We start from the raw sequence: 23,601 nt of genomic DNA, 5'->3' as shown, positions 1-23,601 counted from the left end.
ATCATACGTATATATACGTTTTACCATTTTTTCATTGTTACGAGTGCCGCGTTGCATTTAAACTAATAATAAACCACGTATATATACGTACGCTCGATCTAGGCTGCATTGAGACTAAATGCGAACGTCTGATTTGAGATTACGTTATTTTTGACCAATTAACTTGTGACTCTTCGATCAGCTGTTTCTGACGATTTCAAGTATATTTTACGCATTATTACTAGTTTACAATGTTTCACTGCTGCCACTGCTGGAATAATTACGGATAATGGTTCAAACTTCAATGATTTAGTGTCTGATCATTACAATTATGATGTTGTGAAGTTTTGTTTTGTCCAATTCTTATTCTTACGGCTCTGAAGAAAAGTGAAGTTATGGATACATTGGTAGTGATGTTATACGTCCACACAAACGGGATAACATGGATATGTCACTGTTTCTTGGATTCCTGTTGCTTACTGTTGTATAATTTGCAACTTTCAATTGCAATTCATGGCTTATTTAAAATTTAATAAAATCCAAAATTCGTGCGGCACCCAGTGTCCGATTGTTCAAATTAGTGCGGCGCCGAAAGTGTTAAAGTCAGCGATAACATGGAATTCAGTGAAATAATATTAGAAGTAAACTTACCCTCACAATATCTGGAAGCTTCTTCACCATTTCATGAACAATCTTGTCTTCCACCTCAGAGGTTGAGGAAGAAGTGCATAAACCAATTGCTGAACAAACCATGTCACCATTTCCAATCTGTTAGTTTGAAATATACAAATTGATATATTATCATAATATTTTTTATGTGTAATATAACAAAGTATACATAGTAGGGTGGGGGAAGATGAGGCACCTTTAGCACATAATATCCAAATATCCTGACGGTGTTTTAACCACGGTCGATGGAATTCGTGAGGATACAGTTTTACAATGTTTTGAATGTTCTTCGTTTGCTATCAAATGAGACGAGAAAATAGAAAGATGTCCTATCTTCCCCATTCTCCTATATACATATTAATATAATATCATAATATATATTATCATACGTGTATTAATATTTATTGGCACGGCATTATTCAAAATTTGTTTTTTTGTTTGCTGCAGATTTACCAGCACTTAATGCTGCATTAGTTTTTCTAATCTAGATGTATGAGTTTTTTACTGTTATTTGTAATACATGGTAACAGGGGTTGAGTCATTAGGAAGAGCTCTATTTGCTCTGCATGACTCATATTAACAAAATTGAACATCTAAAGGCAGTTCTAAAACTAGATGTTTCTTTATTTTTAAAGCATTTTTTATTTCCGGGATGGGTAAAGCCCGAAAACGTTGTGTGTTAAACTGCAGAAATAAAAAAAAACTACTGTAAATTTTCAAAAAAGAATAATTTTTTGAATAATACATACCAAGATAAGACCCTCATCATAAATTAAGTCAAAATTCTCAGTGACAACTTGCTTGCACTGTGGACAAAAAATGAATGTTATAAACATGAAAATATCTTGTGTAGGATGGACCCGAATCTGTTATTTAAAACTAGAGTTCATACGATACTACTTGGTTCAGACTTCAGAGAAATCAAAATATACCAATACAATGCGTATAATACTATTTAAGTTGCAACTATTATATGCATAAGACTTATAATTGGAAACGCATTTAAAAAAAAACAAATCTATTTTTTTTAGGATAAAATTACATCAGTAAAGTATTTTAAAGATTAAAACAATTAGGTAGGTGTATGGGGCTTGCATGGCGTGTTCATGTTTATTAAGTAACATGCAGGGCAATGCTGGGCGTTTGTTTGCTTGCTTCACATATGCACTGCTGGTAGCTTATTAAATGCACATGCAGCAATGCAATGTTGGTTTAGCAATCAGCATACACAATAATGTAATAATAAATCTTTAACCAGCAGATTAATTGCCAGATATTTATATGACGTAACATTTATAACCGAGCCAATAAAGCTCAAAATAGATGAAAATTTCCAATGCCTCATCTAAACTATTTTCTATGAACAAAATCTTACTCATAAAAATGCACCATACATTATTTATGATTGGCAGATTACATCTACATGTCAATTAGGGCATATTGATATTAATGCGGTCAAACACACTATATGATGAAAAGATTGAATGTGTATCTCTATGGATCGTAGTTAAAGCTCCACGAAACAAAGAAAAAATCTAAATTTGGCAATTTTTGTATCATGGATTGGGTATTTATAAGATTAAACTATTATACCTCAGTCTTAAGGTCAGCAAGTGGGATATCTGAACAGATTTGAAGAATAGCTTTCTCAATCTTTGCTTTGGTTGCCTTTTCCTTCAAGTAGTTATCAACCATTTCCATACCTTCCTTGCAGAGTGTGCAAATTTCATCATTCTGAAACAAAAACACATAATTCAACATTGTGCCTAAAATAACACTTGGTGTATGAACAATTTGTTCAGGGCTTCAGCTTCTTTCTGTCAATTGTTTTCAATTAGGAATATAAGAACTGTTAAAGACAATAAAGTGAAGGTAATAACATAAAGAAGAACAAGAGCTTGGCTGTTTTCCAGGAACAGGAAAACACAATATTTCAGTTCCCTTAACCTTTTATACAAGCTGTTAAAAATTGGTTCAAATTCGCGTTTAAAGGGTTTTAATGTCGATCCAATGAATCTAGACAAAAAAAATACAAGTTTGAATACAAGTAAGCCATGGTGAAAACCCCTTATAAAATAAATGTAAATATAATAAATAGTTCAAACAGACAATAAAATGTGTTTTTCTCCATTTGAGTAAGATAACACAAAAAAAACATTACCGCAACTCTGCAAGCTTTACAAGATTCAATATAGACAATACAAATATAAAGAAGTTTAACTAACAGCCTACAACGTAAACAATTACCCAGGGATTATACTGACTAAGGGTAACAAAAACATTACAAAAAGTTTAACCAAAACAATATAAACAATTACCAGGGGACAGGGGGTTATACAGACAATGCATAAAGGCAATGGGTTTATCTTATTAAAACAAAGTGAAAGCCATCAGTTTGTTACCTTTACTGGTTTATTCCATGCATTGGTTTTACAATGATCCACTGCCCCACAGGTCTTTGCAGCCCCATAGTTTTTACACCAGTATGATGGCCCCCATGTACAACGATCTGCTCCAACTACAGCAGATTGCACTGAAAGAAACAAAATATAAGTTTAGGTTACTAACAAAATGTTATAGGTGTAAAAACATTATTTTTGTGTGCATGCAAAAGAACTTTTTTTGATACATATTTTGCTAGTAGTTCAACAACTTTTAAAAATTTCATCCCTATGTATAACACATTCTGAGAGCTGGTACTCCTACTAATAATCCATAGTTTGAAAGCCCTATTGTACATTATATAGACTGCGTACAGGATACTATCTTACCTTCATATGCGACCAATGATAAAATCACGATGCACAAAGGTGACTTCATCTTAATGGCTTGTCAACAAAAAACACCAGTTTTACAAATAATACTAAAAACTAACCAGGCAAATTCTGATAAATAAAGAACATTTATATCACCCATACTGTTAACAATAATATTCTACCTTTTAGTTTTAGGATAAATAACACATATTTATATATAAATAGGTAATAAAATCTAGAGTCCTGTCTAAGCCAAGACAGTGAGCATCCTATACCACCCATAGTTGTCACTTTATGACTAACTCGTTCGAGTACTTTCGTGACTCAACCTTATTGGCCAGTGTATAATGCTCAAAGCAAATATTTCGTCATGTGTGGATAAGCTTGCGTCAGGTAATTCCTATCTGTAGCCTACATCCTGTGCAGGAAAGAAAATTAGTCGCACTAAGCTATTTTACATCCATGATGCAGAGCATAACATGTCAACAAAGAACTAAACAACAATTAACATTTATAAAATGATGCTAAATTTAAGTACAACCTTGGAGCGCTCTTTTTTTACTTCTTACTCATCTAGCAGCAAAAACGAAATCAAATATTTGACGAACTGGTGCACAAAATTTACAGTTTGGGCCTTGATAATTAGGTTGACGTACCTAAAATTGCCGTTTTTTGTTTTTTTATTACAAGATATTTAAACTCAAATTGCCAAGTCGTCAAAATAAACTCCACAACAAAAATGAGAGAACATAGAAAATGACAACTCTAGCGGTCAGACGAAAAATCCATATCTTTATAAAAGAATAACAAAAGTCGCGTGATCTTCGGTTAAATAAGTTCAACTAGAATAATAAGCACAAATGTAACACAATTTATATTTCCTTCTCAAAGAGAAGTATATCATGTACACCTACGCGATGCTGTGATAACCACACAAATACAACGGACATATTAGTCATTAGAAATGGCTATGCTGCTGCTGGCAAAAATAGAAAATGTGATATCCTACGTTGGTACAACATTAACTAACTAATGAAGGATAAATAATAAAGATTTCAGTGTACCAAACTAAGATGTATTTTATCTCTATTTAACTTACCACCAATGTTCATTGTAATTTTCATACAAAAGTAATACAAACAGATTTACAGTTAAAACAAATTTATTCAGCTATGTGCACTCAAAATATCAATGGAACATTTACCACATTACCATTACACTGAGCTACGCGTAGGTTAAAATACTAGGGTGATGTAATTTATATGCAGAAGTAATTAATTGCCAGTAATACAAGAGTGGCAGATCATAACAGTCTACTTCAAATCACCAATTTGGTGTTCTGGCGTGTTGGAATTGCCTAGATAGAATATATCATCATTGTATATACACACTCACTGTACGGGAGCAGCAAAAAGCCTTGTGTTACGTTGACCTATTACTAGGTGACCAATCAAATTTTATGGACGTTTTGAAATCCCTGATTTAGAGTTCTAACTGTGAAAACTAAAACTGAATAAAATTCCCCACCAATTAAAACAGAATGATAAAATAGGTTGGTAAGAAATGAAATACTTAGTGTACGACAATTATAACTGCTGAATAAAGGTGTTGGCCAATAACGTAACAAACTTTCTGAAACTTAATGCTGGGTTTGTGGCTGAAACATAATTTGCTGTGAGGTTAAACGCGACATGAAAGAAACGAATCTAACACTGCAACTGAAAAGCGAAAGGGGAATAAGAGGCGGCGAGCACAAGTTGTAACGGAAAGTAGTTAAAATAAACACATGTTAGAATCAAATTTGGTGACAGGTGCTCTTTTTTTATAAATTGAATGCTCCAGCTGGTACCAACGTTAAAATAGGCGGTTTGACAGTCGACACACCAGGCCAGTCGCAGTAGGGCAACAAGTAACGATCATGCCTTAAAACAAAATCACACTAAACAATAAACACATACTACTCTTCACTGCAAGTTCCATATGTTGACAGTCAGCTTATCTGAAAAACAAAACATTTTTCCAATGCTTTAAAATAAATTAGATTAACTCTTGACCAAATGATCAGAGCAAGTTTTCCAAGCTTAAAAATTAAAGCGACCACTAACCAAAACGTAAAAAGCGATTCAATTGGTTATAAACAGGCTTCACACCAGTCTGTATTTTAGATACTGGCTTACCGTATATCGATAAATCAGTGGAATTGCAAAGTACAACGGCTAAAAAAGGATATATATCTAAACTGAGTAAAGAAAATATTGTTGTGACTCACAGTGAAGATCGGCCAGTTACTTTTTGTCGACTCACTCCTTTTTTGCTGGCTCATCATCCTCTCTATCGTCATAATCATCGGTACGACGACGCTCATCGCGCTGCTCCTCCTCAGGCTGCAATAAATTGAGGGTAAAATTTTTTTCGTTTTTTTTTTCAATCAAAACTTTTCAACCGAAACGAATGAAACAACTGATGTTTTGTCACTGTATCATATCTTTTTATTATTTTTATATCCTAATCTAGCTATCTTGAAAAAAGGGCACATTTTAACAAAGATCTTATGATTAATCCTAACCTCCTCAGGTCCAACATCTGCCTTTTTCTCTGGTGTCTCTTCTTTTGGTCTCTCCTTTCCCATCTGTTGGTAATATTCCTCCATCTGCTCTGATGTGTTCTTGAAGAAGTCAGCAAACTCATCCCAAAACTTTTCAGGAACTGAATGAATAAAGGAAAGGTACTTGTTGGTATTATATAACAATTTAGACAACCCATTTGGAGCAATTGCCTTTAAATTTCTCGCTGAGGGCATAAAGACACTGTGCAAGACACTAAACTGAAATTGCTCCAACCCAGTAAACACTAAATGGGCTGTATCACCCTGGGTGTCAGTCTATTGTGCCCATTCTGGCCTAAATCCCAGATCACAAGGTGTACCATGCTGTAGGATCTCACCAACATAAAATAGTACACACTGCTTAGTATAGAGAAGTAAAGCATGGATCCACTTACTAGTAACAGCAGAACGATAGTGACGTGTCTGCTCAGTCACTCTCATGAACACACCACGCTGGTTGTGACCAACATCAAGAAAGAACTGTTTAAAAGAAGATGTGTTAAGATTAAATGCTATGGCCTATAAAACATTATTCAACATTCGGCCATATGTATTAAATATGTGGGCGAATTGTGGCAGACGCACACCATCAAAATGATATTATATGACAAAAGTTGCCACTATTGTGAGTTGCCACTATACGGGTCCTTTGAACAAGACACGGAACAACAGTTGCTTCAAATATTAGTCTTTAGTCTTTTATTGCCATACATTTTTAGGTATACACTAAAAAATATTCACCCACAAAGTCAAGTGGTAACTCGTAAGCAGACACGAGGTGTATGAAACAGTACACCGATGTTACAATGGCTGCCATTGCCCCACATGAGGATAAATAAGTTACAATACAAGTTGATTGTTACCATTTTAGATCGATAGTTCCCGATAACATGCGATGATGGTAGTTCAGCTTGTTCACCTGCATCCTGTGCGAACTCATCAATCAATGCTGTCAGTGCATCACGAAACTCAACCATTCCTGAAAGGCAAAAGATTGAATTAGAACTGAATTGTCAAGTAGCATAGGGGCAAAGTTAGAGGAGTGTATAGGGTGACATACCCTTTTTAAAACAAGGTGACATCAAATTTTCCATGGTATAAAAGTCAATAATGAAATAGAAAAATATATGGCCTGACCTTAAACGAGACTCAGGATAAATAGAGGCAGTTTGGAATAGGAGAGAATATCTACACAGCATACTTTTTCAACATATATACAGATTGCATATTTTAACTTGGGTTTCAGGTTTAAACAACAAATATTGACGCAGCAGGCATTGCACCTAGCTTGTTGAAATGCAAGCACCACATCGCAAACATAGCGTTAAAGTTTAAGGTCATAAATACACATATATTTGTTGGAAAGCATAAATAAACACCATAAATAGGAAGTGTATATACCTGACTAGAAACTAAAGGAAAAGTTGCAGAAATAAACACCATAAATTATAGGCAATACTAAAATATGATGAGAAAGCAGCTGGAACAAATACCATGAAGTTTAATATAAATACAATTTTAGCAAGATTCGGCAATGTAAAGACAGTGGAACTAGAACACACAAAGGAATTTGGAACCCGGTATAAGATCCTATATCACATTTCACCCCAGTTTTAAAAATAGGGGTGACATAATATACTTGGCATTTGGCATTAGTGTCGTCTCACTGTCTATGTACAAGGTGTTTTACTTTTGTTGTTTATAGGACAAAAGTAGCACCTGTGTACGTGTTTTTACTTTTTAAATTTATAGATTTTTTTTGAATGTGAACTATTTTTCGGTTTAAATTAGAACTCCCATGGCCCCAAAATAGACATTACGCATTAAGCTTCACTTTACACATGCAGACAAGAAGTCAACACACTCAGATGTCTAAGTAGTAGAACATAGAAACCATTAACCTCGATGGGTTCATTCATTGTCTGAAGATTTCAAGCAGATAGACTTACTACTAGTGACCCATTTTAATTTACAATAAAATAAATTCCCCTGTGTAGCAGCTGTTGGGAAAAGACAGATGTGGCTGTTAGTAGTTTTAGCACTTATAGGTGCAACTATGCATATGCGCAAAACCTTGGATGGCAGGTTATAGAGCGCAACCCTGAAAGGCTGGAACCATCTATACATTAATCAGTATATTACAACCAATAAGTTGAATTGGTTTTATAGAAATGTGTCTAACTATCCATGCCTCTTCCACATTTTATTTGTTGCATAACAATTTGCCGTTTTTCACACCATGTCAGTATGTACAATAAAGCAAAAGAATAGGCGTATACCCCACACACACTAAGACACTAATAATACACTACAACCACAAAGCCAAGGTATAGTAAACAACTAGAGGAGGTTACCTTGCGCTGGTAGAGCTATTTGTGGTGGGTTGTTTGGTCTCCCATCCTGGTTGTACTGATTGAATGCTTGCTGTTGTCTAAAGTAATTTGAACATTAAGTCAGTAGGAGTATACAGTAGTATTTAGTGCTCAGAAAAACAAACAAACAAATATTCTTTTGCTTTTACATGTAAACCATTGGTGCAAGTCATCATAATATGAATCTTATTATGGAATTCTGGCAAACTTATATATATATATATAATTTAATACAACAATTCGTTGTTCTATTTTGGTCAATTTACCCTGATAAAGGCAAATCTGAATATAACTGCTGAAACGAAAAACTAAAATCTTACCGACGAGCTACATTAGATTTTTGGTCATATTTTAAACAGTCATTATTACAAGTTTACACAACGTAACAACCGATACCTGACTCTAAGAAAGCGCCCTCTCTGGTTTTCCTTCAAATCCAAGAAATAACGTTTGTTTTCACGAGTGATACGCTCAGTTTTGAGTGAAGTTCGTCTTTCATCCTGAAGAAAAATATGGAAGTTTCAGCATTAATGAATCTACACAGTATATAACACAGACCCTGGAAAATATCATAAATTATAATCAACCTATTTTTAGAAAACCAGGGGGCTCTTTAGACCGTATTCTATGTTATAACATTTAATTGGTGCGATATCACCAATTAACCAGTTACTTTGTATACCCAGATTATTCACACAGGGTAACATAATATATTTCATACAGGGTACAATGTGACTTGGTATTTATACTTACAGGAAGAGCATCAGGATTGGTAGGTCCAAGTGTAGAGTAATGCTCAATAAAATCACACAGCACGTTGCGAAACTCACAAGCAATTGGCATCGACAATGTAAGTCTGTTCTTATGGCCACCAGGTGTGACCTTAGAAAACGCAAGTAATTACTAGTAAGTAGCGTTTCTTTGAAAGAAGATAAAGAGAACAATGTTTATTCTGTATAGACTATATGCCTATTACATTCTGTGCGCTATGGAGATTGCCCATATTAATATATTCTGTATAGAGTAGACTTATAAACTATATATATATATATATAAATTTTATATAGAGTATAGACCATGTATATGTATATTTAGTATAGAAACCCACAGCAGTAGCCTAAACAATTAAATACCAAGTATTTTTAAACAACTTTCCCAACTACAAGGGTTTAGTCACCATTTATTTCCTCTATACAAGTCACTTTACCTCAGCTATCTTGATAAAACGTCCTCTAGCATTTTGCTTCACATCCAAGTAAAATCTCTTGTTCTGGGTTTGGATGGTTTTTGATGCCAACTCCTCTGTCTCCATGTGTGTCTGGTTGCGATAGTATTGTCGTGATCCAGACCCTGGGGTAGGAAACATACATATTAAGAAAACATACAAGTAAACATACCCAGTATGTTAAATTTTATTAAAATCTCAGGTAACAATGTTGTTAAAATACAGACATATTGTGACACTGACTCATAGTTGTCCAACATAGGGAGCCAGGAGCCTGATAGATTAATGTGGTGAGTGTAATCTATTTTGTGTACGTACAGATTAATTCCTATTTCGTGCAGATTGGAACAATTCAGAATTTGCATATATGCACTCTTTATTCCTATGGTTGAGATAAATGGAATCCCCCCCCCCCCCAATAAAATTAAGTTTTGTCTGCTGCTGGGAGCAACTGTACATGTATAAGCATGCCCTAAACATTTATATATTACAACGGTCCCTTTTTATACGAAGTGTTTAGCTAATAAAATAAACCTGGATTTTAGATACTGTATTTACAATTGTCAGGATAGGCAAACATGGTTTGAATTGCTTTGTATGGCGTTCTTTACAGCTGTTATTTGCACACCATAATATAAAATACAAATACTGTGGCCACCAAGCTTGAATATTAACAGTTAACATACATATGATATAACTATACAGACAATTTTTAAAGTGAAAAAAACTTATGGAATAAATAAAATGCAACAAACCAACCAACTGACAATTGTAAAAAAGTGTTTCTATGAATAACATACTGAAATATATATATATTAGCAGGGGAAAAAATGGGACACCATATCATTTTATTTTCTCGTCCCAATTGGTAGTAAACAAAGAACATTCAAAGAATTATAAAACCGTACCCTTACGACTCCCATGGACTATTGTTACCTGTTTAAAAATGATCAAGATGTTTGAATATTATGTGCTACAGGTTTACAAAGTGGCAGTTGAATATTTAGTTTATCAAGTTAAAAATGAGATGTTTAACTATGAAAAAAAATTTACCTGTGAAAATAAATTTTAGACGTAAGAGGTAAGACTACTCAGTATCAGTATCTAATTGTCAATGGTATAACAGATGAAAATTTAGTTTACCAAGGTAACAATAACATGTTTAACTCTTGAATTTTAGGAGCAATTACGAGTGTCAATAGTCAATGTCAAATGGTCAATGGTGTTTTGTATTACATAGAAGAACTGTAACTTATGTTAAAGGTAGACCAAGCTACCAAGATTTCACTGTGGCTTGTGGCTGCATTAATAATTAACAAACATTGTGAGAATATGTGAGTACCAACACCATGGGTTTACAGGACTAGCTAGATGGTGATTTAAAACCCTAATTCAAACTTATATTTAACCTCTAAAACCACTCCAACACAAACAGTCCACCATTATTAATTATATTTGCATATCTTCATGATTAATGACCACGAACAATCATTATAGTAACGGTATAGCCAATATTTTCGTGCCTTCAGGAATGCATGAACTGATAAAATGTACTGTATTGTTATGTGAATACCAGTCATTCATCTCTAATGATATGATACACAAGATATTAGCCTTTATAAATGAAGGTAGATCTATTGGCAGGAAATGTCGTGTCTACTATATAAAGGAATAATATAGTATTTTGAGTGGTGTTGTCATAACAACAGAAAACATAACACAATTTTTATTGTTTACAACAAAGAAACACTTTTTACACATAGGCTTCTCATAAACAATAGAGACACAACTTAAATGTTACAACCGTGACTAATAAAAGTCATGCCAGCTACTTATTACTTTTCTATGATAAACCTAACTAACTGCAATCTGCAAATAACATGTTGTTATTTTTACATTGCCTTGGTATATACCATTAAAAGTGCTTGTTATTACTTGTACTATATAAAATACCTTACACTATTATAAATCTGTGGATGTTAGAACACACAAAAGTGCTTTCCAAAAGTAAATTTGCGTTAACAATTATGTTCATCACTGCTAACCAATGTCGTGTGACCTCATTAAACAATAAAACTATTTGTACATCTACACTTTTTGCATATTGTAAGTTTAAGTTACACAGTGCTACAATGTAGCACTTTTGATGGATGACAAAATTAAGTTAGTTTACATAGTTCTTACCAAAATCGACTAGCAAACAAAAAAAATTGCTAGGCTACGCTTATCTTTAGCAAGATGTTTTTGTGCTATAGAAAACAAACAAGATAAAAGATGTTGCAACTACTAGGCTTATAACTATTTGTGGGTTTGGCAACCATGTTTTTTTTTACACTTTAGCTCGAATAGTTTTTACAAGTGAGGTACTTTTTTAAGATTGTTGTTTAGCTGCTAATCTTTTTTCGTTGTTTTTTGTTTAAATTTTATCTTCGTGACTTCTTAATTGTATCCTAAAAAGTTTGAAGCTTATGTTCATGTAAAGTTACAAGTTTACCAATATTTCACAGAAACATTTTTATTTATATAGATAGATAAATGTGAAACCAACAAAATGAAAAACCAAATAACTTGTGATATATTTACCTGATCTTGTCTCCACGTCTCCATTTCCATCTCTTTCTGCCATTCTTTCACTTTATTGTTCCACTTTAAGAACACAAAACCATACCCCTCCAATACACTACGTTCACCTTGCTTTCTGTACAATAAGAAATCAATAAAAGTTAATGATATATTTACTGCACAAAAGCAAAATACGTTTTCCGATCCTCAAGACTGAATTATTGTAAACTGTTTTTAACACATGGGACTATACAAAGATGTTAGGTACACTTTTTCTGCTAGGAGGCGATGACAAATTCGTTTCTCTATTCTATGGGGAGCAGTTAGTTTCACGGTTTATACACATAAGATTTAAACCCCCAACCCCTAACCCCATAATAAAGATTAATAATATATTTACGGCCCAAAGGAAGAAGGGGGTTTTCAATCCTCAAAACTGAATTATTGTAAACTGTTTTCCCAGCTTAAATTTTTTTTTCCAGGATTTTGTTTTATGTATAGATATATAGAGAGAGAGAAAGAGAGAGATTTTCTGCTGATTAATTTACCAGGGTTAATATTGATTAATCTTGAGATTTTTTAAGACTTTTGTTGGACATTTTTTAAATTTAGTTAAGAACCTTATTAGGTCATGTGTTCAAATTTTTAAATTACTTTTTCAAATCAAAAATTATTTAAACCAGTTAAAATTATTCAGAATTTAAAATAAGTAATTATTGCTTGTAAAAACAGCTGAAGCAAAAACGATAAAAGGTAAAATGGAACTAAATTCAAAATATTTTAACTCTAATTAATAACTACAATCTAGTAGGCCCATGCACCATACTAAAATTAAAATATAGATTAGGCAACTTAACAAAACAGATTTATTAAGGTATTTTTAATTAAATATGTACAACCGTAACAATTAGGCGGTTTACTTTATTTTATTATATTCTTCGGCATTTATAAATGTTACGGTTATTTTGTACTTATAAACACTAAATACAAACTGTAAAACGTGCGTTTAATTAAAACGTTATTTACGCTATTTTAGGAATTTTAAAGCGCATAAAGTAAAAAACTACGTGTAACTACGAAAATTCGAATCAATAGTTTGCAAACTCATTGCGAAAACAAGACTCCAGAATTTCACTGAAGCGTGAAAACGCCTAAAATAAACGTGCGCGGGGGCGTCTGTGTTGGGCTCGATGTGCAATTTAGGAAATTCGTTTTTAAACTTCGCAAAGTCTTGGCATTTTGTAACCTGTAAAAAATTATAGTATTGGCATAATTGACTATACTAAAACAGTACACAGAATCCTAATATAAAGAAAATTCATATATGTACATGTTTAATCAAGTTCATATACAAAATCTGGCATGACCTACCAGTTTAAAAATAAAACTATTACTTTGAAGATGTATGTAAAATATACTAGACTAAAACCTCAAAAGATGCTTGACCATAAAACACACACCCAAGATTGCTTAACAGCATTTGTTTAATATTAAAATAAAGCAAAAAAAACAGACATCAAAACTAAACCAACTTTCAAAATGTCATAATATGGATTATTTAAGATGAAAGAAAAGTAATAAGTATTAAAAAGTTTTCACAAGAGTAGTAAAAAGTTACCGAGACACTGTACACAAATACGATAAAATGTAAAATACAACATACCAGTGCAGTTTTCTATGAGTAATATTTATACCTACTATCAATATAACATTTTGTAAAACCAGAAACGTAATATAGAAGCTACCAAAAGTAGTTGTGTTATTTCGAGAAAAGGTGTACATACAAATTTTGGTTAAGTAAAATGGAGTAAAAATCCAATTAAAACTTGTACGTCAAAGTGAGATACAAACACAACGTTTACATTCAATGTTCAGGATAAAACATGAAGTTCCTTTTTTCGTCGTAAATCTTGATAAAGTTGATTCCATCTTTGAAGAGTAAGCTCCAGTCTCGAAGAAATGAATCATCCGCACGGTCGGCGCTCAGTAGTCTCACAGCAAACACCACTCATGCTACAGTGTTATCGCTACGGTGGATTCCACACGTTGTACAGCACACAACACATGACAGCAACGAAGTGACGGTGACAAACATTGAAAAAAACAAGCAAACGGTTAGTGGGTTACAAAAGCTGGTACTGATTAGTTTCTATGCAGAACGTATTCGTATCTGCGTTAAGCTAAGTCACGAACGAAGTACCCACTGCTTGGAGTGAAAGAGGACATGTGTGAGTTTATGAAACAGAAATTATACCATTAAGAAGTGTCTGTCGAAAATTTAAAAACTTCAGATGATTAAAAATTTGGCTGAATTACAGTTTGTCAGCAGTTACGCCGTTCGTGACAAGTCAAACAAATAAAATGTATAAGTTAAGCTACCCAAACAGCTAAAGGTGACGGTGACACCATTTATATAAATGACGTTTTCCAGTCACCGGAATATGTAAGAATGGCAGCACCCATTCAAAGCTCTACGGTCACAGCAGCCAAAACAATGCGAGACAACATGTATATGAGAGGGGACGAACAAACAGTAACAACGGCGACTATTGCAAGCTTTAAGTGCGGTTCGCAAACTTATGTTTAGATGCCGATGTAATATGATAGACACCAAGTTATGGACATGACGTGCAATGATATAATCTTTCTTTACCCTACAATGTGGGTTCTGATGCATTTTAAAGTAAAATCTCACTTTTAACATCAAGTCAACGTGTATTTTTAAATATCGACATTTAAACCAAAGATTTCCAAATTCGGTTGCGTTTTAACCAATTACACAACAGACATGACCGCAATATTAAGTCTTTATCAGGTTTTAGTCGGCGATTTCATGAGATTATTAAGTTAACAATTATATGGACACAGGCTTCACTCACAAGCAATTAATTAAAGTAAAAATGGATGTGCCTTTGTAGGTACAAGGAATCAAGAAACAAAAACTTGAGGCTGCAGGCCGCTTCTTGCTCAAATAAAAGTAACAGCGAAAAAAAGGGCCGTGGAAATTAACAATTACGCGAAAAATCGGTGGCTATACAAAAGTTCCGACGATATGCGACCTCAACCACTGAAGGGACGACTGCTCGCCGATAAATACCCGCGTTAAATAACAACTGTTTTGTTGACTCAAAAACTAGGGTCACTGTTTGGCTGCTGCAGCTGCCGCTGCTGCCTTGCGCGCTTTTCTATTGCGCTTCTTGTGTTTCCCACCCCCACCCCGTTTGCCCCTGCTATGGGTAACTTTAGAAACCTTTTGCCAGCATCCAGAGAGTGGTAGTCCATCTTCTCCCTGTAGTTTAAAAATGGAGTCAGAATTTGATAGGACAATTAAAGCAGTATACAGATTTTTAATGCTTCTAATTTTGATATAGATTTTAAACTTGTATGGTATAAATTGCACAAAAGTCATCAAAAAAATCTGTACATTGCTTCCAATAGAGCAACATCTATGTTTTTATCGGAGGACAACGACCCAAACTCATTATTTACAGCGCGCATTCCCATCTACCTCAAATTCGTCACCAAACATACATCACATTCACACTTATGTCTGTAAACAATATCCGAACGTGGGTAAGCGCTTATAACAGCGTATTCATTCGCCTGTTTAGCCTACCAATTCATCTGAACAAATACGGTCGATTCCATTCAATCCAGGAGCGCCTGGTTCGCCACGGTCTCCTTTGCGACCCCTTCGCCCACGTCTGATCTGCGGGGACCGGCACAAAGAATTTGATATCGGAACGCAATGGTAAGGCGGTGGGAATGTAAATGAGTTTTGTTTGTTGACAACGGCGACGTACACACAAACGTTGGTCAGTTTGGTCAGACTCACACGCAACAAGCGGTTTAGTACGAGCACTTGAACTTGGTATGTCATGTATGAAACTGGTAGCGACTGACTGGCAAAGTTGAAAGCGTTCGAACGACACCACAATCCATGCAACGTACGCGCAGCACATGTAGAGCGAGCATTCTCGCCGCAACACACAAACCATTCATGGCGCCTAAAATTGACGCTCTCTGTCGCAGCTGTAGGTCCTTGATCTCCTCATACAAAGGAACTTACCAGTGGGCATGGGGCATCGAGACCAGGAGCCCCTACGTCACCCCGGGGTCCTTTGTAACCCCGCTTTCCACGCCGGCCCCGTCTCCCGGGCTGTTAGATCATCCAGGTCAAGCAATTGACGGAGTTAGTGAGTTTATGATGACGATGCAAGGAATGAAATAAACCTTTTGTTAGTGCAAGCAACACAACAACTGGCATTAATGGACGACGCGATTGCACGCCGTCCACACAGTTAACACGGACTGAATAAACACAAACAAATACGAACTTGGGAATGAACAAACACATGCATTGGAGTCAGTACACCTCAATATAATGCAGTGAATATAAATAGATCCATACATTATTGTTATAATGTGGGCCAAACAATACTGGTCAAAGTTACTTTTCTGAGGTAGAATTCAATATGGTGGAATAAGGGAACTTTCAGGTACATTTAGAATACCATTAAAAAACACCATGGCTCTCTTGGGGTTTTATGATTAACAAGTTCTTTGAATTTAACAGTTTGGGCAAGTGGGGCAATAATTGTACGAGCAAATAATCAGAGGTATTTAATACATTTGCTTACTAACTTCCAATATAAGAAAATACAGCGATGTTAGTTTTGAACTTACCTTGCCTGGCCTTCCATTAGAACCTTTAACCCCCTACACAAAAGAAACACAAAAGTTTAAACACAAATCTCAGGAAAATATGACATTGTGTCAAATTTTGTTGTTCCTAATATGTATATACGACCTGCAACCACAATATATATATATGTATATGACCTATAATATGTATGTTTATACACTATTTTTGTTCATATCATGTAGCCTATATATGTTTGGAACACACAAAGCAACTAAGTTTTAGTACAAGAATTAAACCTAAAGTTTACATACAAATATACTGACAGAATGTTAAAACGGGAGTTACAGCATTTAAAGGCAAATCATGCGTTTTTAACTAACTTGATAGTCTTATCATGCAATGGTTAAGTAACTTACTTTGAGTCCTGGTGGTCCAACCAAACCCTGAAAACAAGAAATAGAAAATCAGATGATTTATAATAAAATTCTAAATACAACTACATTTGTGTAACATACATAAAATACCATAAATTTATAATATCTCTTTAAACATAGTAGCGAAGATTAAATTAATGAAAACAATGAAAAGAAGGTACTTACAGGAATTCCAGCTGGTCCCTCTGCACCCTAAAGAAAATATAACATTGTTAGTTAATGAATGCAACTTATTTAGCTTTGCATGGCAAGGCAACGGAAGTAGTTATAACACAGGTGTTATGTTTCATACACCTCGTGCCATCTTTTTCGGACAATAAATATGTCTGCAATAATAGCAGCATCGAGCCTGGAACCCGTATCCTCTTGGATAGAGGTAGGCTAAATCTCATTATGCCACAGCACCAATAGAAATAATGTAAACAACTTAAAATAGCATATTGGTTGGTATATGTACTTACAGCAGGACCAGCAATTCCCATTTCACCTTTGGTTCCAGGATTGCCACTCAGACCCTAGAAAACATTAAAGGATTTAAATTTTAAAATACTTTACTGCATTGAAATAACCATTAAAATATTTTATTACAAAACTTATAACAATTCTGTTTATAAACAGAAAAAAAATAAAAATAAATTAATATGAATTTTTAGTACTTACAATAGGGCCCATGTCACCTTTAGTACCCTGCAAGTAAAATATGTAAAGTAATTTTATTATATAAAAGTAGAAATACACCATTTACTCCTAGCACCTGCCACACCATGCATGTACGTAACTCCTTATAAAAAATCTAGTTTATGTTTAAGAATATTACTTTTATAAAGTGGGTATTCATTTCAAAAAGTAAAATATCTAAATTCTGCAGAGTACGGTCATAAAATCCAACAAGAGAAATAGAGAATTGATTCTAAGCAACAACTGAGTCATAAAAAGACCAGACTAATTACATATATATGTCAGTAAAGAGTACTGTACACAAACTGGGCCCTTAGCCAATCATCCAGTGTTGCCCTACTTAACCATCTATAACTACTTTGGAGAAAGTCTAATTTGAAAAAAACTAAGGCAACCCAAAAAATTAGACTTTTTCGATCTGTGGAAAAACTTTGTTTAATCTGAGACCACCGGCAAAACTCAAACACCCGATTTAAACCACCATGTCTACCTTACTGCCAGGTAATCCATGTAAACCCGGCTCTCCGGGGTAACCATCTAAACCAGCAGGACCCTGCTCAATGGAAAAGGGGGCTTAAAATAGGGGGAGGCAAGGTTGGAATACTTGGGGGAATTGCAAGACTTGTGTGTCCCTGGGCAAGACACTAAGAGAACATTGCTTCAACCCAGGAGTCACTCTGGGTGTCAGTATACCATAGAGTGCGGCATGTACCTCACCCGCGGAGAATGTTTGTGCAAGATTTCCAACAGCAGTACCAGAAAGTTTATCTTGGTTTTTCAGCAAAAACAGGCACACATTCATAACTTTCAAACCATTTTCAAGCATTTTAAATAAAAAAACTTTTTAAGTGCTTGGAACACACCATGTAATAATATACTATCTATACATTAAGTGTAAATTACATACCGGTAATCCCATAGAACCCACTTCACCCTTTTCTCCTTTACCAGGCGCGCCCTGAAACATGAGTTTAAAATTAAAGGTTAAATAAACGTAATGTATTTAGTTTAACATGGAAAGGCCAATGACAGTCGACATAATATGGGTGTTTTGTTTCATACACCTTGTGCCACTTACAAATTATCATGTAACTCTTTTTTTTATTATAAGGCCGACAATCTAAACAACCCATAAGACACCACTGGATTGGAGCAATTGCATTTATAAGTGTCTTTCCAAAAGACAAATAAGCCCACAATGGTAACAGCCTTGAACCTGTTACCAATTACCTAAAGGTAGGCGCACATAGGCCTATTCACACATCAAATTATTAAATAAACATAACATATTCTTACATCGTTGCCTGCAACTCCACGAGGTCCCATTGGCCCGACTGGTCCTGGAGGTCCACTTGGTCCAGGTATCTATGTAAACATAAAGATTTTAGATTTGTTTATGATTAATATTAGTTAATTGCCATTTTTAGGTTTAAACTGTAAGTAAGATGCAATTAATATTAGAGTATGATAATGTGGGTGAGATTCAACCCATTATAGCAATGAATATGCAGCATCTTGTTGTACAATGATTCCCAATCATTCATCCACAAAATATTTCTGTTTTTTAAGGGTGTGATCCTTGTCAAGGACCTGTGATTTAGGCCAGACTGTGCCCATTACCCCAACACCCAGGAAACCCACAAAACATAACTGTGATATGAAAAATGTATAATGGGTGCTAAATAATATTACATAGGGTAGTAAATTGAAACTATGGTTTGTTTATTGGTTATTTTTGTGACACCCCTTTACAGCCAAGTTGTACAATCTTCCAGGCATTATATAATGTTCTGTGGTAAATAATTGGGAATCATTGTTAAAAGAAATTGCATTTACAGCATAAAGTGACACCACCACGCCATAAAAATGAAAGGCAAATTAAAAACACAACAAACAAAGATAAATAAACACCTAAAACAACAACACCCGCTAAAGGTGAATTTACGCTACATTGCTTTTACTACAAGCAGAAGATAGAGTGCTGTGACTACATATGTAGTAGGGTGGGGGGGAGATGGGGCACCTAGCACACGATATCCAAATATCCTGATCGTGTTTTAAACAATTAACAATGGTCTATGGGAATCCTAAGATTACAGTTTTTTAACGGAGTTAGTGAAAGTATTTTTTGTTTGATCCCAAATTGGACGAGAATATAGCATGAAAAGGTGTCCCATATTCCCCCACCCTACCATATATTGCAAACATACAAGTTCTATTTACTAAAAGCGGAAACTCCATGTTTTTAATTGATAATGTGTGGTATTTAGTATAAACCACTGTTGATTATATGCTTTTACACCATTGTAACGACTCTATTGCATCAACCTACAGCTAAGTTTAGCCTTGTTAACTATAAGATAAGACAAAACTAAGTAAAAGTTTTTTTTAGTAAATGACACCTTAGTAATTTAGTGTTTTTAACTAGTTCCCTACTTCTTACCCAAGATGTTTTGTTTAAATTTAAATGAAAAAAAACATTTTACCGGTATATTATTATTAATGTTTAACATATTATGGAATTGTAAAAAATAGCATTGGTTCCATCAAAATAGAACTTTATCAATACAAGCAATGCAAGCATGCACTGTGAATACAAAACTCCAGATGCGTTTGCATCGGTCACAAATAAGTTTCACTCAAGCAACACTACTACCCAGCTTAACTACGCACATAATACACGCCCTCCTTTCCTGTTGGTGCAACGCAATCGCAGCTCTGTCAGAAAATATTGTTAATTCTAAGTCTATGGGGCCTTTGTACCTTTATTTTGAAGAAATCATAAAAGAAACATTTTTTTGAATTAACTGGCAAATATCAAATTGAACATTTGATTTGAAATTTGAAATTTAACACTTACACTGCTTCCATTGGTGCCAGGTGTTCCAGGTATTCCATTATTTCCAGGCAAGCCAGGTTTTCCATTGAAGCCAGCTTCCCCTTTGGGTCCCATTTTGCCCTGAACGAAAAGGTATATTAAAAGCTGAACAAAAGTTACTTGTAGTGATTGTAATTGTATGAACTTACTAATCCAGGTGGTCCCATAGGCCCAGGTGCTCCTTTGTCTCCTCTAAGGCCCTATAGGAACAAGCATATCATTAGAGACGTGTGTGAATGTAGTAACGACTATTAATAGATGTGTGAATACATTTGGACGATGAAAGCAACTTGTAACATGCAATTACCTGTGGACCAGGAGCTCCCGGTAAACCATCTAGACCAGCATAACCAATAGCACCTTTCTCACCCTGAAGTAAAGGTATTAATATAAATTGATGAATAAATGTACTTTATTCATTCTTCCGTTGCAGGACACTGACTTTTGTCATAACATGGGTGTTGTGTTTCACACAACTCATGCCTTGGCCGTTAATGTGTTACCACATATATGTAACTTTGTGGGTAATTCTATTTTTTGAAATTTTTAATTTGTTATTGTGTAGCTGATAGCTTAGACAACCCACAAGTGACTAATTGGTTGAAACAATTGCTGTTAAGTGTCTTGCCCAAAGACACGTACACGGTCAATAGTAGCAGCGCCAGTCTCAAACCCAGAACCCCAAGGTTAGAGGCAGGTGTGTCATCTATTGAATTGCCCCTTGTAATTAAAACTATAGAATGAAAAAAATAAATTTAAAAAAAGCAAAATATAATATCTAATTACCTGTGGACCAGCGGCTCCAGGTAAACCATCCAGACCTGCGTAACCAATGCTGCCCTTTTCACCCTGAAGAAAAAATAATGATATGAATTAAACTATATATGGGGAAGGACAGAAATACCCAAAGAGGTCGTAATTTTTTTTCGGAAAGTACAAAAATGAATTTTGGTTGCCAAATATACCATGTCAGGTAGTTCACATTATGAAATACGATGTATAGATACTTCCTTTTAAAACCATATATATTCACCTTACTGCCATCTCTTCCAGGTGGTCCAGGGGGACCAGGACGGCTAGATCCATAGCGTGAGCCAACATGAGAAATTTCGCCCTAAATTGATAAAATAAAATAAGTTTGGTTCCAATTGTTTGCCACATACAAATGCATTTAACACAACAAAGCCTGAAATGTCAGAGAGAGCAAAAGAGAATGAAGAAATACAAAGAAATGCCAGATGAGACACGCACCTTCACTGTATCCAGTAGTTCCTAAAGCAAAAGCACACAAGAGGTTATTAAAGCCAGAAGTGTTAAAAAAGAAAAGTCAGAAATATTAGATTAGGTTTCAATAGATATAGACTTTAAAAGAAATGAATAAAAAGAAAGCATGCGTGGTAGAAAAGAAATAAGAAGCATTTCACAAGTAAATTGGGCAAATCTTTTATAAAGGTAGGTGTATGTAAAGTTCAATTTGGAAAACAAAAAACAGAACTGATATTTTTACTCAAAACACAAATGTTTATGTTGTGATTTAGACATTGTCAGCGTAGAATGACTAAAGTTTAATTAGTAAAGCAAGAAACAAATGTTAGAACACTTCAAGAAAAAAACAATCTGCTGAAACAACTAGCTGAAATGGAATATTCACATTCGCCACTTCTGTTTAAAGTTGAGACGTTTTTGTTCTATGGGACATACAACGATTTTTCGCGTGTCCATATTTTATCCAGGCTGCCATCGCAATTACATGAGTGGCAGTCGGCAAAATGGTCAATAGACAAACACACAAAATAAAAGCCACGACAACGCACAAACGCGCATGAATAGAAAAGTAAAAGCGTATATACCGGGACGGGTAAAATAGCATTCAGGCCATATCCAAGTGATGAACTGTGCCTTGACATCTTGGGAAAAGAATTTACTATTAAGATTAGGAATTTAACCACAAGGTATAGGATATATAAGGAAGACACTACACATGCGTGTTTTACTGGTAATTACATAACTACATAAGCTTCAAGTAGAAAAAACTTGAGGAATATCATATTTGAAATTCCAGATCTCCCAAAACAGTTATGTAAACTGCACTCAGAACGAGCTATATAACAAAGGCCCTGACTCCTGACAATTAGTATATAAATCAATGATATCTTACCATAATTCCTCTTTGTCCCATATCACCTTTCGGACCAGGGGGACCTGCAACGCCAGAATCACCTTTCGGGCCCGGGAATCCAGTTAGTCCAGGTTCACCAGTTTGACCCTTAAAATATTCAAAAACAAATTTAATTTTTCGATAAAACGAGAGATAATACATCGGCAATTGGCACTTACTGGTAGTCCTCGTAAGCCATTTAGTCCAGCGGGACCAGGAGGTCCTGGAGGCCCCGGTGGTCCAGGTGGTCCTTGATGTGAACCAACCTAAAATGGTGAAATGTTAGTTTAAGACTAGGCATAAGAGGCAAAGAAAAATGATGTGAAAAAAAATTCACCAAAAAAAAATCCCTTAAAAAAAATAAGGAAAAAAATTTTTGCAAAGTGAAAAAACTAAGTAAAGTAAAACGGTGAAGCTTTTGGATATAAGTAATGTTCTTACCCGGTCTAATTCCTCTCTTGCTGGTTCTCCAACCATGGAAGGAAAGATACGAAGAATGCGGCTCTGTAACAAAATGAATATATGCGTTTAATATATAGTGGTTAACCTATGTAAAAAGCAGCAACTACAAAACACCAAAGCACCATGCAAGCTACATTATTCAAACGCTTATTATTAACGGTAAATTAGTAAAGTGAAT

The 23,601-nt window shown here is 34.8% G+C and overlaps 3 protein-coding genes across 33 annotated transcripts in view; all 3 read right to left on the bottom strand.

Moving 5' to 3' along the window:
* LOC100176110 overlaps positions 1-3,548 on the bottom strand; it is a 20,616-nt gene extending 17,068 nt beyond the window's left edge. For all 13 annotated transcript variants that reach the window (XM_026837027.1, XM_026837032.1, XM_018814509.2 and 10 more), the window contains exons 1-5: positions 3,420-3,548; positions 3,051-3,181; positions 2,242-2,382; positions 1,398-1,454; positions 631-747 (exon numbers count right to left, since the gene is read on the bottom strand). In XM_026837027.1, coding sequence (XP_026692828.1) covers positions 631-747; positions 1,398-1,454; positions 2,242-2,382; positions 3,051-3,181; positions 3,420-3,468 — 495 coding nt within the window. In that variant the 5' untranslated portion in view covers positions 3,469-3,548. The remainder of the gene's footprint in view (positions 1-630; positions 748-1,397; positions 1,455-2,241; positions 2,383-3,050; positions 3,182-3,419) is intronic.
* A 1,000-nt stretch (positions 3,549-4,548) lies between these two features.
* Positions 4,549-12,304, bottom strand: pur-alpha/beta/gamma (PUR-alpha/beta/gamma protein). The gene is given in 10 exon segments (NM_001078336.1): positions 4,549-5,403; positions 5,674-5,788; positions 5,971-6,110; positions 6,405-6,489; positions 6,873-6,988; positions 8,364-8,440; positions 8,778-8,881; positions 9,135-9,263; positions 9,589-9,731; positions 12,190-12,304. Coding segments are annotated over 9 exon segments (921 nt in total). The 5' UTR covers positions 12,233-12,304; the 3' UTR covers positions 4,549-5,403; positions 5,674-5,704.
* A 1,330-nt stretch (positions 12,305-13,634) lies between these two features.
* Positions 13,635-23,601, bottom strand: part of LOC100183945 (collagen alpha-1(I) chain) — a 36,113-nt gene continuing 26,146 nt past the window's right edge. For 8 of the 19 annotated variants that reach the window (XM_018814480.2, XM_026837051.1, XM_026837048.1 and 5 more), the window contains 19 exons: positions 23,403-23,465; positions 23,141-23,227; positions 22,962-23,069; positions 21,837-21,917; positions 21,590-21,652; positions 21,111-21,173; positions 20,953-21,003; positions 20,786-20,884; positions 20,599-20,643; positions 19,222-19,290; positions 18,833-18,883; positions 18,416-18,478; positions 17,908-17,934; positions 17,709-17,762; positions 17,413-17,439; positions 17,230-17,256; positions 16,855-16,887; positions 16,238-16,327; positions 13,635-15,457 (listed from right to left, as the gene is read on the bottom strand). In XM_018814480.2, coding sequence (XP_018670025.1) covers positions 15,308-15,457; positions 16,238-16,327; positions 16,855-16,887; positions 17,230-17,256; positions 17,413-17,439; positions 17,709-17,762; positions 17,908-17,934; positions 18,416-18,478; positions 18,833-18,883; positions 19,222-19,290; positions 20,599-20,643; positions 20,786-20,884; positions 20,953-21,003; positions 21,111-21,173; positions 21,590-21,652; positions 21,837-21,917; positions 22,962-23,069; positions 23,141-23,227; positions 23,403-23,465 — 1,251 coding nt within the window. In that variant the 3' untranslated portion in view covers positions 13,635-15,307. Of the gene's footprint in view, positions 15,458-15,784; positions 15,878-16,237; positions 16,328-16,854; positions 16,888-17,229; positions 17,257-17,412; positions 17,440-17,708; positions 17,763-17,907; positions 17,935-18,415; positions 18,479-18,832; positions 18,884-19,221; positions 19,291-20,598; positions 20,644-20,785; positions 20,885-20,952; positions 21,004-21,110; positions 21,174-21,589; positions 21,653-21,836; positions 21,918-22,054; positions 22,076-22,653; positions 22,711-22,961; positions 23,070-23,140; positions 23,228-23,402; positions 23,466-23,601 lie in introns of all 19 variants that reach the window. The other 11 variants (XM_026837047.1, XM_026837055.1, XM_018814482.2 and 8 more) reach the window with 10 other exon arrangements.

Source organism: Ciona intestinalis, chromosome 12, assembly GCF_000224145.3.
Source record: "Ciona intestinalis chromosome 12, KH, whole genome shotgun sequence".
In the NCBI taxonomy this organism is placed as follows: Eukaryota; Metazoa; Chordata; class Ascidiacea; order Phlebobranchia; family Cionidae; genus Ciona; species Ciona intestinalis.
The sequence above is the reverse complement of the archived record's forward strand: the minus strand, read 5'-3'. Positions and strand labels throughout refer to the sequence as shown.